General features: G+C 55.8%; 1 protein-coding gene across 1 annotated transcript; it reads left to right on the top strand.

The window, feature by feature from the left end:
- Positions 1-6,729: 6,729 nt before the first annotated feature.
- On the top strand, positions 6,730-16,533 carry ADAMTSL5 (ADAMTS like 5). Its single transcript, XM_084883589.1, has 10 exons — positions 6,730-7,626; positions 9,325-9,416; positions 9,878-9,986; positions 11,234-11,361; positions 11,783-11,894; positions 12,248-12,334; positions 12,461-12,624; positions 12,885-13,083; positions 13,156-13,227; positions 13,575-16,533. The coding sequence occupies exons 1-10, from the start codon at positions 7,356-7,358 to the stop codon at positions 13,874-13,876; spliced, it is 1,536 nt and encodes a 511-aa protein (XP_084739715.1). The 5' UTR covers positions 6,730-7,355; the 3' UTR covers positions 13,877-16,533.
- The last annotated feature ends 1,394 nt before the right edge of the window (positions 16,534-17,927 follow it).

Raw genomic sequence — 17,927 nt, 5'->3', positions numbered from 1 at the left:
GTGAAAAGAACCTGAATTTCCTGGCCCGGTGCCACACAGCCTGCCTGTCAGCTGGTTCCTCTGCACAGACACCAGTCTCTCCCAAGTCCTGGCTGTTCACCAGGTCTTCCTGCCTGAGCCTCCCCTTCCCAGCCTGCACCCCCCATAAGCGGGCACCTACCTCCTCTAGGATTATAGGGGGGGGAGGGGGAATCTATCTATCTATCTATCTATCTACCTATCTATATATAAAAGCCTAAGCGAATGGTCAACTGTTCAACCCATAGCTATGATGCACACTGACCACCAGGGGGAAGATGCTCCAACCGGTAGGTTACCTTGCTGCTGGGGTCTGGCCAATTGGGACACGCCCTGAAGCCCTCTTACGGTCCCTCCTCCACCCTGATCATGCATCAGTGGGGTCCCTCGGCCTGGCATGTGCCCTCTAACAATCTGGGACCCCTCAAGTTTAGAATAAATGAAACATACTCATTCACAGCAGCATGATTCACAAGAGCTACAAGAAGGGAAAACTCAAATGTCCAGTGGTGGATAAATGGATAAATTGTGATTCCTTCACACACTGGAATATTATTCAAACTTAAAAAGGAAGGAAACTCTGACACCTGCTACAACACAGATGGACTTTGAGGACAGAGTGCTCAGTAAAAGAAATCAGACACAGAAGGACAAATACTGTTGATTCCACTCATATGAGGTTCCCGGAGTCCAATTCACAGAGACAGAAGGTAGATGGTGGATGACAGGTGAGGGGAGAGGGAGGTGAAGAAGTTAATGTTTAATAGCAACAAGCTGTCAGTTTGGGAAGATAAGCAAGTTCTGAAGAGGGGTGGTGGTTATAGTTGCACTTAAAAATGGTTAAAATGAAAAAAATGGTTAAAATGGTAAAGTATTATATTATGTGTATTTTGCCACAATAAAAAGAGGAAAAACATATTAGATTCCCCACCCTACACCCTCAAAAAACACAACCTTAGGAGACTTACTAAAACTCCCATTTTGAGGCACAGTTTGGCTATTGAGCACAGGATCACAGTTTTGCAAAGGGCGCTGCCTGGCCTCCCATGCTGACCCCTGCCCAGGTTCCTAAAGCTGGTGGTCACGAGCTGAGCCTCGGCCTGGCCACCCACACCCTGAATCCCTACACCCCAGGCCACAGCCTCACTCCCCCTCCATTCTGCTTTCTTGCCAACCTGAGACAACTCCCCAGACTCAGCAGATTTCCCCGGAGAACTGCAGGAAGCTTTGCTCAAAATACCTGCTGCAGGTGAGGCGGCAGCTGCTGAGGCAGCAGCCAGACCCAGAGGTCTACTGTGGGACGCTCGAGGGGCTTGGGCCGGGGTCAGCCTGGGCACAGTCCTCTTCTCCCAGAAGGTGCCAAGGTGGCAGAGGGGACTTTGCAGATGGATTAAGTACCCTGTAATGGGGATGACCCTGAGCTGGGGAGGACTCTGGAGGACCAGAGAGGGTGGTGTTTCTGGCCATGGGAGGCCAGAAAGAACTGACAACAACGGGTGCTTGGAGGCTGGGAGAGGCAAGGATAAGGTCTAATCCTGGACCAGTAGCAGCTAAGTTTCCCCCTCACAATGCTGGGCCTGTTTCAGGGCAGCGCCCTGCCGCAGTCATGGGGTTTCTGAGGCTCAGAGGCAGGGTTCCCTCCTGCTGACTCTGCTCACGAGGCCCTGTCCCCAGGGGCTAAGCTCACGAGTGCAGACATGAGGAAGTCCACGGCGGTTCAAAGGCCAGGAGACCAGAGAAGTACCTGGAGCCACGGTGAGTCATGGCTGCCTGGGTGTGCCCACCTTGGCACCTCCTAGGAGAGGAGGACTGTGCCCACGCTGACCCCAGCCCAAGCCCCTCGAGCGTCCCTCAGTAGACCTCTGGGTCTGGCTGCTGCCTCAGCAGCTGCCGCCTCACCTGCAGCAGGTATTTTGAGCAAAGCTTCCTGCAGTTCTCCAGGGAAATCTGCTGAGTCTGGGGAGTTATCTCAGGTTGGCAAGAAAGCAGAACGGAGGGGGAGTGAAGCTGTGGCCTGGGGTGTAGGGATTCAGGGTGTGGGTGGCCAGGCCGGGCTTCAGCTCCTGATCACCAGCTTTAGGAACCCTGGGCAGGGGTCAGCATGGGAGGCCAGGCAGCGCCCTTTGCAAAACTGTGATCCTGTGAGCAGCACCCTTTGGGGAAGGAATATTACACGACTGATGGCAGAGCGTAGATTTTGTAGTGTCTTTGAAACTTTCTGTAAATCTAAAATGATTCAAAAATTAAAATTTTATTTAAAAAAAAAACCCATAAGAATTAGGAGATCATTGTAAGAAATTCAAGCAAAACCTAGAAGGCAGTGGACTCAAAATCAACTCTAACCCTGCCCCAAGATGGTCGCAGCCAGCACTGGGGGCTTTCCTTCAATTTCCTGTCTGAGTTTATATTAACATGCATACTTCTTCTTTTATAAAAATGTCATCGCATTGTGTATGATTTTGCTAATCTTTCCACCTAACGGCATACCTTTCCACCTAAGTGACTCGCCATCTCTGAATCACTGTTCCATGCTTCCCAGCCCCCCAGCCATGTGAGGCCCCTGCCCCTCTCTGGCCTGGAAGCAGACCCCTTGCTTAATGTGCTCCAGCCACACAGGCCTCCCCTGGCCTGGGCCTCACCGGCTCCTTGATCGCCTGACCTCTGCATATGCTGTTTCTCTGCTGAAAACACCCTCTCCCGCACACCCTCTCCCATCCAGTTCCCCTTCATCCTCCAGGTTCTGCCTGGGGCATCCCCACTTCAGGCAAGTTCCCCACACCCCCAGCCCAACAGGAGCTGAGGGCACCCTTCAGGTGTGGGGGTGAAGTTGTCCCAGGACCTCTGAGTCCCACTGAGTGTGACTGACCCCTCTGTCCCTCAGGGTCCTGACCCATAAAGTAGGGGTGAGCCCCCAAGGCAGCGGTGACTCTCAGTGGGTGAAGGGCTCAGGCACTGGGTCAGTGGCGTGAGGAGGAGGACCTGTCTGGAATGAGGGTGAAGGAAAGGATGCTGCTTCTCCTTAATGGGTACCTCTTTTTTTTTTTTTTTTTTTAATATATATTTTATTGATTTTTCACAGAGAGGAAGAGAGAGGGATAGAGAGTTAGAAACGTTGATGAGAGAGAATCATTGACCAGCTGCCTCTTGCACACCCCCTACTGGGGATGTGCCCGCAACCAAGGTACATGCCCTTGACCGGAATCGAACCTGGGACCTTTCAGTCTGCAGGCCGATGCTCTATCCACTGAGCCAAACCGGTGCCGGCAATGGGTACCTCTTAATCAGAAGTCACAGGCACCCAAAGTTGCTAAAGTGAAAAACAAAACAAAACAAAACAAAACAAAAACTGGGTTGATAGCTTCAGGTATGGCTCGATCCATCTCGGAAATCTGGCTCTTTCTGTTTCCTGCCTCTCATGTCCCTAGTTAGGGTGACTCTTGCTGGTTGGCAATCCCAGCTCACATGGGTGACCTTGGCCGTGATGGATCCTGGGTCCTGGGTCCATACTAATGCCCAAGGACATCTGAACTGCTCCAGAGATGTGGGTTCTAGGGCAGAGTTGGCAGGAACCATCCCACCTGGTCAACTCAGGAGGCTGAAGGGTCCTGGGACCACATGGCCAGGCCTCAGGGATCACAGGTGGCACCGGGAGTTGGAGGAAGAAGCGGGAGGAGACCATCAGATGTGGTCATAGACATTTCCTAAGGCCCAAGGCCCTAAGACAATAGGCCGCAGAGGGAGCCCGAGCCCAGCTGATCCACATCTGTCATGGCCCACATGCCTATCCTGGCCCTGCCTCTGGGAGGGGGTCTGGGCTGAAGCTCAGGGTAGGGGGAATCCAGCTGAACTGGGCCAGGGGCCAGGCCTGGGCACAGGCTGGGGGACTGAGATGCCACGTGAGGTGGGCCCAGGACTCCACAACTTCATTCCACCGCCATCTGGTCATTCCATAGCACTGGGGTTCCCAGGCAGGGTGCAGTGCCTGCTGTATGCACTTTCTACAGGACTCAGTGTCTGCTACATACACTTGTTGTAGACAGAGTACAATGCCTGCTGTAGATGTGCCCTGTAGAAAGTATCTTTTATAGCCCAGCCAGCATGGCTCAGCAGTTGAGCATTGATCTATGAACCAGGAGGTCACTGTTCGATTCCCGGTCAGTGCATATGCCCAGGTTGTGGGCTCCATCCCCAGTGTGGGACATGCAGGAGGCAGCCGATCAATGATTCCCTCTCATCATTGTTGTTTCTATCACTCTCTCCCTTTCTCTCTGAAATAAATAAAAACATATTTTTTAAAAAGTGCCTTCGGCCAAAACCGGTTTGGCTCAGTGGATGGTGTCGGCCTGCGGACTGAAGGGTCTCAGGTTCAATTCTGGTTAGGGGTATGTGCCTTGCTTGCACCAGTGGGGCGTGTGCAGGAGGCGGCTGATCGATGATTCTCTCTTGTTGATGTTTCTATCTCTCTATCCCTCTCTCTTTCTCTCTGTAAAAAATCAATAAAATATATTTATTAAAAAAAAAGTGCCTTCGTTGCATGGTGCAGTGATTTCTGCATGCACTCTCTTCAGGATACAGTGACTCTTGTAGGCTCTCCTTGGAAGGTTCAATGTCTACTATATGCCCTCCCTACAAGGCGCAGTACCTACTGTATACATTCCCTGAACAGCAAGGTGTGCCTGATGTATGATACAGTACTTGCTGCATACATTCCCTACAGAGCATAATGCCTGCTGTATTGCTCCATGCAGGACATAGTGCCTGTTGTATGCATTTTTTGCAGGGTGCAATGCCTGCTGTATACACCCTGCATAGCACCATAGCATGATGGCTGAGGCTTGGGTAATGAGGCATCTCTGAGGGGGTTACCATTGTCCACTTTGTGGAGTCCCTTGGCCAAGCTTTCTTTCTTTCTTTCTTTCTTTCTTTCTTTCTTTCTTTCTAATATATCTCTATTGATTTCAGAGAGGGAGAGGGAAAGAGAGATAAAAACATCAATGATGAGAGAGAATCATTGATTGGTCGCCTCCTGCATGTCCCCTACTGGGAATCAAGCCCACAACCCAGGCATTCCCTTGATTGGAATCGAACCTGGGACCCTTCAGCCCTCAGGCTGACGCTCTATCCACTGAGCCAAACCAGCTAGGGGTCTTTCTTTTTTTAAATGTATCTTTATTGTTGATTAATATATTTTTATTGATTTCAGAGAGGAAGGGAGAGACAGAAACACCAACGATGAGAGATAATCAGCTGCCTCCTGCATGCCTCCCATTGAGGGTGGAGCCCAAAACCTGGGCATGTGTCCTGATTAGGAATCGAACCATGATCTCCTGGTACATAGGTTGACACTCAACCACTGAGCCTCACTAGCCAGGCCTGATTTATTTCTGATGACTCTCAGGCCCCAGTGCATAGTGTGATGCATAATCAGTGCTCAGAAGGAAGTGCCTGCTTCTGCTGTCCCCTCCCTGTTCTGCCATCCTCTCTTCAGCCTTGTCCAACCACACTTAACTTCATCAAGGTCACAACTGCCTCCATCAATGCCAATTCGTTGGTCCACATCTTCATTTTGCCCACAAAAGCTGTACCTTTTTTCTCCCAGAAGCCCTGTGTGACCTCTGGGACCCCACACCCACCTGTTCTCCACCCCCTGCCCCTTTCTGTCCCGTGACCTCATCCATGACACTAAACGTCCTCATGTGCTGAGGACACCCACTTGTTCACCTCCTCCCAACAACATGACCCCTGGGTTCCCAGCCTCTTCCCGGTGACTCACAGGCATCTCACTGCAGAGCCATTCAGAAGTGACCACTGGACTCGCTCTCCCCCCTCAGTACATGGCCACCGCCCTCACTAGCCACTCAGGCCAAGCGTCAAACCTTCCCCATGGGATCCAGCAGCAACTCTTGCAGACTCCACTCCCAAACACTGGGAGCCACCCTGCTCTCCCCCCCACGACACCCTGGCTCAGCCCCTGCCCAGAACAACCACTGCTGCCTCTCACCACTTTCCTGCCCACCCCTTTCCCCCATGGCAGCCAGGGGTAGATTTCCCAAAGCTAGATCGCTCTCCCACCTCCCAGAGCTCCTTTCCTGCCTCTGACCTCATCCCTCCCCCACTCAGGCCACTTGCCCCACCCACTCCACCTCCCAACTTGATTCTCGTAGTCCAGACTCCAGGCCTTTGCACTGAATGTGCCCTCTGCCTGGGCTGCCCTTCCTCCCGCCCCTTCCTGTGGCGTTCACCTCCTCAACGAGGGCCTTCCTGACGCCCCCCACATCTGCAGTGGACCTGGGCTGTGTCCTCAGAGCACCTGATCTCAAGGTAAGGTGATACCTACCCAGGGGCTGCCTCCCTCACTAGCCTGACTGGCTGGGTGGTTCACCAGTGTGTTGGCACATAGTAGGTTCTCAATAAACATTGAAGGACTACATGGCATTGGGTGGCTCTGTTTTGAGCTGCTTCAGGCTGGAGTGTGGACATGCAACCCCTCTCTCCCTGTGGTCAGGGCTGGGAGGCCCACGTGGGCTTCCAGGAAGAGAAGACCCTCAAGCTGAGTCCGGCTGGAGCCTGGGGGCAGAGGAGCAGTCCCCCCATGGCCCCCTTGGCGCCCCATTTCCTCGACCTACCCGTCACGTGGGTGACAGTGAGGAGCCGGGGGAGGGGCGGGCGGAGGACGCCTGTGGGCGGGGGCAGGCGGCTCCCTGGAGAGGGTGCGGTGGCGGAGCCCCAGAATAACCCCGATCCGCGCAAAGAGCTGGATTCCAGCTGAAGGGGTCGCGGTGCCCCGCTTGCCCGAATGGGAAAGTTGAGGTCGGAGAGGGTGAGGGCACGGCCAAGCAGAATCGGGAACTCTGGACCCGGGTCTGGCTCGGAAGCCGCGGCTCACAGTGCGGGGGCCCGGCGGGGAGGCGGGAGCGGGGTGGGGTTCGTCCTCCGGTGACAGCAGCGCCCGGAAATGCGCCGCCGGGAGTGGGCTCTCCGCCCCTCGCGGCCAACCCCTGGCGCTGAGCTTCTCCTCGGCGCGCGGGGCCCTGCACTCGGGGTGGCCCGGACGCGCGGCGGGAGCCCCGGGATCGGAGCGCCAGCGGGCGGGCTCCCGAGCGGGCTGACCTTGGAGGACGGGCCGGGGAGCGGGGCAGGAGCCGTCGCGGGGACGCGATCCGCGCGTCGGGGGAGCGGAGGCAGGGGCCGGGCTCGCGGAACCGGGCAGGGCGACCTGGGTGCGCACATTCCCCGGCCCTGAGCGCGGCGCCCGGAATAGCAGCCCCGGGGTCGGGGTGAGGACGGCCAGGAGCCTCGCGGCGCTCCCGCCCTGGGCTTCCCAAGGTCACCGGGACATGGACTCTCAGACACCAGACCGGAGTTCTGGGGAGCCCGGGCCCGCGCGGGGCAGTCCTCCGCCGCAGACCCGCGCGGCAGCGCTCCGCGGCCTCAGGAGGGCGCGCGGGGCCGCCGCCCCTCCGGACCCCGGGCTGGGCGTGCCCCGGGAGGCCGGGTGGAAGTGGCCGCCCTGGGGTCCCCCCGCTCCCCTCCGAGGGCCCCGCCGCTTCCGCTCATCCTGGAGCGGCCGGGAGAGCCGGGACGCACCGCCAGCGCTCTCCGTCGCCGGTAAGCCCCTCTTCCTACACCCCTCTCCTCCCCCCTGCACCCCGCTGTTCCGGTCCGTGCCTCCTGGGTCTCCTGGAGGATGGGGGGGGTGGGGGGGAAGGACGGTGAGGCACCCATCCGCAGGGTGGGAGAAAGCTCATCCCACTTCTTCCTGGGGAAACTGAGGCACAGAGGCGTGGCTTGCCCTGAGATCACACCCTCAGTCAGGAGTTCAACCAAAACTGGGTGTCAGTGTCCTCCTGCTCTTTGGGGAGGGGGCTCCTTACTTTCCATCGCCTGGATCCTCACCTCAGTGCTGAGTCAGGAAGGGGTTCAGAAGACCAACCCCCCTCTCCTATCTTTGCCCTCCCCCCCAACTCCCTGCTTCCTGGGCCAGCCAGGGCCCTGGGTTCAGAAAGGGGCTCAGATGCCACAGGCAGGCATGGCTCTGGGGCCACCTCAGCACCAGACCCTTCGTGCCCCCATGTCATAGCCAGGAGGGCCTGAGATCCAGGGAAACTGAGGCTCACAAGGGGCCATAGGTCCCATGAGGTCCAGCCTTCGCCCACCCAGCGCCCAGGAGCGCGGGGCGGAGGGCTCCCGTCTGTCCTGCGTGTTCTTTGGGCACCGCTGCCCGCTGGGCTCCCTGGCTCTGCTCACCAGGTGGCCACTTCCCTCTTCCTTCCTCTGCCAATGCCATGGTCACACGGAGGCTGTGGATGGCAACGGCTTTCTATTTCTCCTGACAGATGGGGAAATTGAGACCTGGGGAGGCAGAGTTGCCAGCCCAGTCCCCCCACCCCAGCGGACTCCCTATTTTCTGCATCATCCTCATCAGGGGCCCTTTTCCCCTCCCAGACCACCCTGCTCCCTCCCGCACCCTCTGCTCCTGAGGCCGTGAGGGGCTGGCCGGCCCAGGGCCAGGCTATTCCTTTCTGCCCTCCCCACATGGGGACGCCCACTGCCTGGGGTTTGGGATCGGGTGGAGCCCTGAAGGGACCTGGTCCCTGACCCAGCCCCCAGGGCCTGCTCCCTCGGCAAGCTCTCAGCGTCCCGGACTGACCCCAGCTGGTCCCCAGTGCACAGATGGGGAAACAGACCTGGGGAAGTGGAGTGGCTGGCCCCTGGCCGCACGGGAAGGTAGAAGCAATGATGGTAGAGAGAGCGGTGAGGAGCCCTGACCCTGGAGACGCTTGTGCACTTATCCTGGAAGGATTTGTTCTGTCATCAGACACTGATTAAGCACTTACTGTGTGCATCATAAGACAATAGACAACCAATAATAATAATTAACAATAATAATTTGGACTCTTCATCTGCATTCCAGACTCTGTGCCTCCTGTTTTTCTTATCTGATCCGAAGGACCCCTCAAAATTTTCCTGTGAGGGGTGCTGTATTATGAATACGTTTTTCAGATGTAAGAAGGGGCAGCTCAGGGAAGTTAAGTTACTGTCCCAAATCACACAGTCAGGGCAGAGCTGGGGTTCAGCCCCTGGCCTGCTCACACCTTCCCTGCAAAGACTCTCTCTGCTTCCCCAGACCCCACCCCCTCTGGAACCTCCTGCTCCTGCTATGGACCCTCCTGAACTGTGGTTTGGGGGGCAGTGCTCAGGTAAGGGGGGCCATGAGCCCAGGGGGCATTGGGCATGGAGATCCAGGAGCCATGTGGGGGTTGCCAGCCTCCCCTCCATGCTGACCATGCTTCTCTCTCCAAGTAGGGTCCAGGAGAGTGGACACCGTGGGGCTCCTGGAGCCACTGCTCCAGCTCCTGTGGGCAGGGGCTCTCCGTGCGCAGCCGGCGCTGCATCCGGTGAGCAGTGAGCCCGAGGCCGGCTCGGCTGAGCGGGTGCCAGGGGGTTCCTGACCCTTCCCGCCTGCCAGCCAGGCCCAGCCCCTCGCCACACCCTTGACCTGCCCACACATGCTGTGCCTTTTATTCCTACGAATGCACCTGGAATGTGGGTAGGGTTGGGGTGGGGGGTGAGGGGGGAGCAGGCGGGCTCTGGGAGGGAGGTTGCTGGGAAACCTGACCACACTCTGGCCACCCCGCTCCTCATAGGCTCCCCAGTGAAGAGCTGTGCTGGGGGGACTCCCACGAGTACCGCCTCTGCCGGTTGCCAGTAAGTTCTGTCCACCTCCCAGACCCTCGAGCCTGCCCGGAAGCCCTGCTGCTTCCCCACTCATGCCCCCGAATGTGTCTGCCACCCTGCCAGCTTTTCTGGACTCCCCTGGGTCTGTCCCAGCCTCTGAACCACCCATCTCTGTCCCTAGGACTGTCCCCCGGGAGCCGTGCCCTTCCGAGACCTCCAGTGTGCCCTCTACAATGGCCACCCTGTCCTGGGCCCCCAGAAGACTTACCAGTGGGTGCCCTTCTATGGCGGTGAGTAGCCTGCCCTCCTGTTGGTCCAGAGGAAACAACTCAGAGCTGGCAGGGAGAAGGGGCTGCTAAGAAGGAAGGGGGACTTGGAGGGTTGTAAGGAGAAGCAGGCATTAGCACTTGGGCTTTGAAGGATATGTAAGAGTTGGTGAAGGGAAGGGGAAAGAGCACGTGTGAGGTGTAAAGCAGAGGCAGGGGGAGGCCGGGTCTATTCTGCACGGGGCTGAACACCAGACTGAAGATTTACTCAGGGGGAATCCAGAGGCCAGCAGTTCTCAAACTTATCTTGGTAGCAGAAAATGTTGCCAGTGTTTAGCTGAAAATAGTGAGTTATATAACTGCGTGCTGGGGGCAGCATGTCTCCAGGTTTAAGGGAGACAGGCAGCTTCAGATGCCACGTGAGGGCAGACACAGGTAAGAAAAGCCTAGAATGAAGAAAGTTCCATTTGTAAACCTCATCGTGTTTGTGTTTTTTCCCCCTTTGCCCTAAGAATTAGCCCACCAGGGCCAGCTGGGCTCTGTTCCAGGCTGGGTCAGCCAAGCTGAGGGAGATGGGAGGAGCAGGAATCAAAGCTATGAGCTGGAGTGATTGGATTGCTCATTGTGCCCTGCTGCCAAGCAGAAGGGGAAACTGAGTCCTGGGGGGGTAAAGACACATGCTACGTGGGACCCAGTCAGCATTGGACAAACATTTTTTAAAAATATATATATTTTGATTGATTTTTTACAGGAAGGAAGGGAGAGGGATAGAGAGTTAGAAACATCGATGAGAGAGAAACATTGAACAGCTGCCTCCTGCACACCCCCTACTGGGGATGTGCTCGCAACCAATGTACATGCCCCTGACCAGAATCGAATCTGGGACCCTTCAGTCCCCAGGCTGACGCTCTATCCACTGAGCCAAACCAGTTTCGGCTGGACAAACACTTTTTTATTGGGCACCTGCTGGGTGCAGTTCTGCTCAACGCTGAGCCTAGAATCATGTCTGGAAATGGTTATTTGAGTATTTGTGGAATGAATGCATGCATGCATGCATGCAGGCACAGGATATTTGCCTACGAGAGTCAGAAAGCTGGAGGCAAAATGCTTAAGCCCAGTCCTGGCTCTGCTTCAACCTCCATGTGCGGTTTTGGCTGAGTCTCTGGGCCCCATTTGCCTAAGGGGATGGCTCTCTCTGGGAGGCTAGCAGGAAGGGAAGGGGCTGTAACTGGGATAGAAGACCCCTGGTCCACTCTGTCCTTCCACCCCAGCGCCCAACCAGTGCGACCTCAACTGCCTGGCCGTGGGACATGCCTTCTACCACAGCTTTGGCCGCGTCCTGGACGGTACTCCCTGCAGCTGGGGTAGCCAGGGACTCTGCGTGGCTGGCCGCTGCCTGGTAAGGACTGCCAAGACCCGCCCAGCCCACCCCATCCCACCCCACCCCAGGCCGAATTCATTTAGTTTTAGGTCCCGCCCTCTCCTAGCCCCGCCCCTCCCACCGGGCCACGCCTCTCCATAAACTCCACTCCAAGCTTCCCTCCAAAGTCCGCCCTTCGCTCTCAAGACCCGCTAAGCCCCCATTCCTTTTGTTCCATTACCCCTCCCTTTCCCACAGGCCTCCCACCTCTCCTTAGGCCTCACCCAGGTCCCTCCTGGGCCCACCCTTTTATCCCCAGGTCCCATCTCTTTTATTTCAGGATCCCACCCTCGTCTCTAGGCCCCGCCTCCTAGTTCTCAGATTCCGCCCCCCATCCCAGGCCAAGGACCCGGCTGGGGCAGGGGCCTCTCTATGACAAGTGTCTCCCCCATCCCTTTAGAACGCCGGCTGTGACGGTTTGATGGGCTCGGACGCCCGCGAGGACCACTGCGGTCGCTGCGGCGGCACCAACGACTCGTGCCTCTTCGTGCAGCGCGTGTTCCGTGACACCGGTGACCTCTCGCCCCGCCCTCTCCGCTCTCCCAGAGCCGGCCCTTTAAGAAGCCGCAGGCCCTGGAGTGATTCCAGTGCTGATTGGGCAGTCTGCGGCACCGCCCCCTCCCGTTCCTCATTCTGATTGGCCACTGTCAGATCGTCCCGCCCTTCCTAGACAGATGTGGTTCTCACTCTTTCGATGCTTCATTTAAGCGATAATACCTAACCTTAGCTCCAAACGTTGACGGGCCGTTTCGGGGGTACTAGTACCAAGGCTAATCTCCTTAGCCTCAGTATCTCATTTAATCCTCAAAGCATCCCTCAAAAAACCCGCCCCCCGCACCGCAACAACCTCCTCCCTCCCTCCCAGGAGCCTTCGCGGGATACTGGAACGTGACTCTGATCCCTGAGGGCGCCAGGCACATCTACGCCGCCCACCGGAGCCGCAACCACCTGGGTACCTCAGAGGGCCCGAGGGGGGAGGCGCCCTCCTGGCCGCCTCGGCGAAGCCGGGAGACTGCGGCCGGAGGAGGGGCACGCAGGGTCGGGTTCCCGGGAGCCTAGGCTGACCCTTCCCTTGCAGCGCTGATTGGGGGCGACGGGCGCTACGTGCTCAACGGCAACGGGGAGATCAGCCCGTCCGGGACGTACGAGGCGGCGGGCACCCGCGTGGTCTACACCCGCGCTGCAGGGCCAGAGGAGACGCTGCGCGCAGCCGGACCCACGTCCCAGGACTTGGTCCTGCAGGTGCGTGCCGGGCCTCCAGGGGGCGGCTGGGCACGTGGTGGTGGCGGCAGGAATTAAAGGACCTAGGGGAGGCTGGGCACGGGGTAGGGGAGTCAGGATGGAGAGTGAGAGTGGGGAAGCTAGGAAGGAGTCAGAGGGTGAGATTGGATTAGAGTCAGAGGGGCCAGGGTGTGATAGAGAGCCAGAGGAGAAAGGCCAGAGGGTGGAGGCTGGGCCATCAGTTCTGATTCCGGCTCCCTAGTGTGTGGCCTTCTCCCTAGGTCCTCCTGCAGGAGCCCAATCCCGGCGTTGAGTTCGAGTTCTGGCTCCCCAGGGAGCGCTATGGCCCCTTCCAGGAACAGGCCCAGGCCCTGGGCTGGTCCCTGAGGCAGCCGCGGCCTCTGGAGGTGGAGCCCCAGTCCCTTGAGTCCCAGGAAGCCCGGGCTGCTTTCCCCACACGGACCCCAAACCCCACCCCAGGTGAGCAGGGAATAGCCACTGTGGGGGCAAGCAGGGAGGTGGGGCCTGTGCCCTAACTGCACTATCTCACAGATCCCTGCCCACCCTGCCCCGACACCCGTGGTCGTGCCCACCGGCTGCTCCACTATTGCGGCAGTGACTTTGGTGAGAGATCCTTTCCCCCAACCCTCACCTGGCCCCTAATTGACCTAAACTTGGCTACTTTCCTGTTGACATCTGACCCTGCTTTGACTTTACTCTTGAGTCCTTGATCCGACTCCAACTTGACCCCTTCTGGCCCTAATTTGACTTCTTGATTTGGCCCTTTGCTCTAATTTGACCTCTAAATCCTCATTGATCCTGACCTGATCTTGACCCCAGTACCCTCTGCACAGTCCCTAGGGGCCCCCCATGTCCTACCTGACCCCAAGTTTCCTCATATGGCAACGGGGTGCATGACGGGGTGTCCAGATTGGACCATCCAATTGGCCTCAGCACCACCCTGCCCACAGTGTTCCGGGCTCGAGTGCTGGGCCACCTCCGCCAGGCCCAGGAGACCCGCTATGAGGTGCGTGTGCAGCTTGTCTACAAGAACCGCTCGCCACTGCAGTCCCTCGAGTATGTGTGGGCACCTGGCCGCTGCCCCTGCCCACCAATGGCCCTCCATCGAGAGTACCTGCTGGCTGCCCAGCGCCTTGTCAGCCCCGATGGCACTCAGGACCGGCTGCTGCTACCCCATGCTGGCTACGCCCGGCCCTGGAGCCCCGCCGAGGACAGCCGTGTACGCCTGGCTGCCAGGCACTGCCCTGTCTGAGCCCCCAGACAAGACCGCACCACACACAGCAAGAGAGACGTGCCTGACCTGGCTCAAACTCAACCTCTTTCCTCTCTTGCCTGGCTTCCGAGGATCTCAGAACTGTCTCCCACCACAGCTATGCACCTCTCCCTCATACACACTTATTCACCTTTGTGTACAGTCAGTCAGATCCACTTGCACTGTAGGCAGGCGCTGATGAGAACACACTGAATTGCTTCTTTAACTCTGATTTTTTCTCTCACCCTGACTGCCAGGAAACTCATAGCTATCTTTTACTCAAAAACTTTTTCTTGTATTCCCCTTGCCAAACACTCACTTGCTTAGAGACACTCTCACAAGCAAGCAGTGCCCATAGGAAGACATGCCTAAGGAGACATTGTAAAGTATCAGTTTCCCTTCTTGCCTTGGCCACCAGGAAGCTCATCACTGTTTAACTCCCTAAAACTGTGCTCTCTCTTCTTGCTGCCACTTACCCATACACCAAAATGTATTCAGAGACAGTGCCACAAACAGACATACTCACTAGAAAACATGCCTACCTAGGCACAGTAACATACTCATTTCCCCTTTGTGCTGACTCCCAGGAGGCTCAGGGAGCATCTTTTCTCTTTCAGTTTTGTATTGATTTCTGGTGTACAGCTTAGTGGTTAGACAATCATATACTTCCATAGTGCTCCCTTTGATATTTCCAGTACACAGTTACCATCATACATAGTTATCACAATATTATTAACTATATTCCCTATGGTTTACTTTATAACCCCATGACTATTCAAAGACAATTTTAACAGCCTCAGCAATTCTACAAGGGTTTCTTGCAATCCACGCTGCTGTTCACCCCTTTTATATTTCTACTTAATTTTTACAAGCAGTTTTTTAAAACAAGGGCACACTCGGCCACAGAAATGTGAGGATGCACTGGTAGTCGGATCCACACCTGTGCTCTTACAGCGTGTACACGTGATCTCACAAACCACATCCCCTCCACCTGGTCCATTCCCTTCCTCCCCTCAGAATGTCTGACACTTTGTGGGAGGTGAGGACTGAATATATGAGGGGCGGGGGGGTGAGTATAGGGTAAACATGGCTTTTATAGGTCCCATGCCTCCTTGGAAGCCGCACATTCACCTCAGGCCTCCCCAGCAAAGGAAGCAGTCAGAGCCCCTGCCCTCAGGCTATCCTCATCTCCCTGCGTCATCACAGATAGATTCTCTTTGTTTATTCTTCTGGAGCCAGAGCGCAGACACCAGTCATGTGAGAATGAGGGTGTGTGGGAGTGGGGTGGCTCAGCAAACCCTCCCCACTCTGGGGGCGCCGTCTTCTGCCTCCCCATTCTGGGTGGAGTGGCCCACACTGTCATTTTGGGACGATCTGCTCTTCTGTACCATCATGGCTGTGTTTTGCCCGGTAGCATGGATACTGGCAGTGGGCAAGGGGCACACAATGTGCAGGTCTCAGAGCTGGATGGGCCTGAGGCCAGACTGCTCCGCTCTCCTGGCCTTACCTTCCCCATCTGTGAGAACCCTTTCAGCCCTGGCTCTGACCATGGGAATCACACTCTTCTGGATCCCCTCCCTAGCCCCTCAGCTCACTCATGCATTCCTCCAATGGGTATTTATTGAGTGCCTACTGTATGCCAGGGGCTCAGCAGTGCTTACACCATCCCAGGCCTGGCTCTGTCATCTGCAATGAGTGCAGAAGCTGGAGAAACCTCAGAGTTCCAAGTCTCATGGGCAAAGTGGGGTGCGGTTCTGGAGGGAGGTGTGGGGCCTGGGCGCCCACTGGTGGCAGGATGGGGTAAAGGTAGTCAAGGCACTGATTACCTGCAGTTCTGAAGGACCCTATGCTTATGTATCTCCTCCACACCGCTTCTCTCTTCTGCACTTGCCTTCCTCAGGAATGCCTCTCCCCACCCACCAGCCTTACACCAGCTCCCACTTACGGCTCCATTCTTCCCACCATTAGCCTGAGGTTGTCCCCTCGGCCTCCATGCAGTATGGGGATATGTCTGGGAATGAGAGACTCAGGCTTTAGCCCAAGAGCTCCTAATCCCCAATCACCTGGGCTGGCTGACGAGAGGCGCTTGCTCCTCCCGAGCGCCTCCACCAGGCAGGATGGCCTGTGGCCACCGAGCAGTGACTTTCCCAGCCCCTTCACAGCTCCTCCTGCAATGATCTTGTAACACTGCCCCATAAACATCACATGGTTTAGATTTGCTCTGTATTTTTAAAGCAGTCTAACCATTTAAAGAGAGAAGAAAACATTGCAATTCTAAAGATGTTCAAATTCAACAGCATGGTGGTTCAGGATGGCACTACCGTTTGTACTTTGCCGTTTTACCTGGAAATCCTATTAACTCCGGGTGGTTACATGGAATGACAGAAACAAGGTGAATTGTCCTGTTTTTCCCTCGCCACAGCCCCCAGCCCCTTTTCATCCGTTACTGTGTCCCCGCAGGGATAGTCAGAGCCCCTCTGGGTTAGACGCACACGCTGCCCGGAGTGACAGCAAATGGGTACAGGCAGGACCCTCCTCTGGAAGCAGCACAGGTGGCACATCCTTGCTTGTCCAGAACTGGTTATTCTCCAAATTGACTTCCCACAGATGGTGATGTTTATTAAAAGATGAATTAAAACAGGCATGTTTGAAACTTGCATCCATATTAGTAAAATGACAGTAATTGTAATTCTTTCATTAGCCCCACAAAAGATTGTTTTCAACACTATTTCTGAACGCCAGCTCTGGGGTCTGTCATGTTTTTCCTTTCTAATTCTCTGCAGAGGGCATCACCCCATCATCTGCCCTTCTCTCACTGACCCTGTACCCGACGGCTGAGCCGTGGGAGGACACATGTCCACTTACAGAGCCGCAGAAAGCCCTGGGCCGTTGGAGAGCCCACAGGCTTAGCTGTGGCCGGCAGGACCACTTTGGAAAACAGTTCGGCCATGTCTGCTACAGATGAGCAAAAACCACAGGAGCAAGTTAGATATGTCCAAGTCCCAACCCCCAGAATCTGTGAATGGAAAAGGGATCCTGGCAGATATAATCAAGTGTCTCAAGATCATCCTGGATTACCTGGGTGGGCACTAAATCCAATGACAAGTATCCTCATAAGAGACGTGCAAGGTGAGACAGAGAAAAGGGCCATGTGACAATGGAGGCAGAGACTGGGGTGATGAGACCACAAGCCAAGGGAGGCTAGAGTCCTCAGAAGCTGGAACAGGCAGGAAGGACCCTCCCTGGAGTCGCAGGAGGGAGCGTAGCCCTTTAACACTGACTTCTGGCCTCCATAATGTGAGAGACTAAACCTTTGTTGTTTCAAGCCCCCTCTCCCCACCCCCATCCAGTGTGTGGTGATTTGTTATGGTCACCCCAGAAGACTCACAGGCTTACCCTACACTCTCCAATCTCTGAGAAATGAGAGATGCACTCACCAAAGGTCAGTTCTAGAATGTTCCTAGCAGCTTTAGTCATAATAACCCAAAAATGGGAAACTACTCAAATGCCTATCAACAGTGGAATGGGGCAAATAAATTCTGGCCTACCCACAGAATGAAATGCTATCCACCAATGAAAAAGAGCAAAGTACTGATAATTCTTTAAAATTATCAGTAAAAGACCCACAGTAGGGTGAGTCTCAGACACAGCGCTGAGTCAGATAGGAAAGGACAGAGATACCGTTGAGGGTGGGGAGTGACTGGGAGGGGCTGGCCCTGTTGCCTTAGTAGCTCCGAGTCACTAGTTACACTTTTCTGTAAATTTAAAAATAAAACAAACAGTATGCTCAGTGGTTCAGCATCCACCTATGAACCAGGAGGTCACAGGTTCGATTTCCGGTCAGGGCACATGCCCAGGTTACAGGCTCGATCCCCCGTAGCGGGTATGCAGGAGGCAGCCGATCCACGGTTCTCTCTTATCATGGATGTTTCTGTCTCTCTCCCTCTCCCTTCCTCTCTGAAATCAATAAAAATATATTTTAAAAAATAATAAAAAGCATAAAACAAGTCTGAGGGGCTAAAGGTCTGTCTCTACCTGGGGAGACAGGTAT

The sequence above is a fragment of the Pipistrellus hanaki genome (assembly GCF_964339955.1).
Source record: "Pipistrellus hanaki genome assembly, chromosome: 5".
NCBI lineage: Eukaryota > Metazoa > Chordata > Mammalia > Chiroptera > Vespertilionidae > Pipistrellus > Pipistrellus hanaki.
This window is presented reverse-complemented; position numbering and strand designations above follow the sequence as displayed.

Coding starts and splice junctions, on each gene's coding strand:
- ADAMTSL5 (XM_084883589.1), top strand. CDS start 7,356: ATGGACTCTCAGACACCAGACCGGAGTTCTGGGGAGCCCGGGCCCGCG. Junction 9,417..9,877: donor CGCAGCCGGCGCTGCATCCG/GTGAGCAGTGAG, acceptor CTCTGTCCCTAG/GACTGTCCCCCGGGAGCCGT. Junction 13,228..13,574: donor CTATTGCGGCAGTGACTTTG/GTGAGAGATCCT, acceptor CCCTGCCCACAG/TGTTCCGGGCTCGAGTGCTG.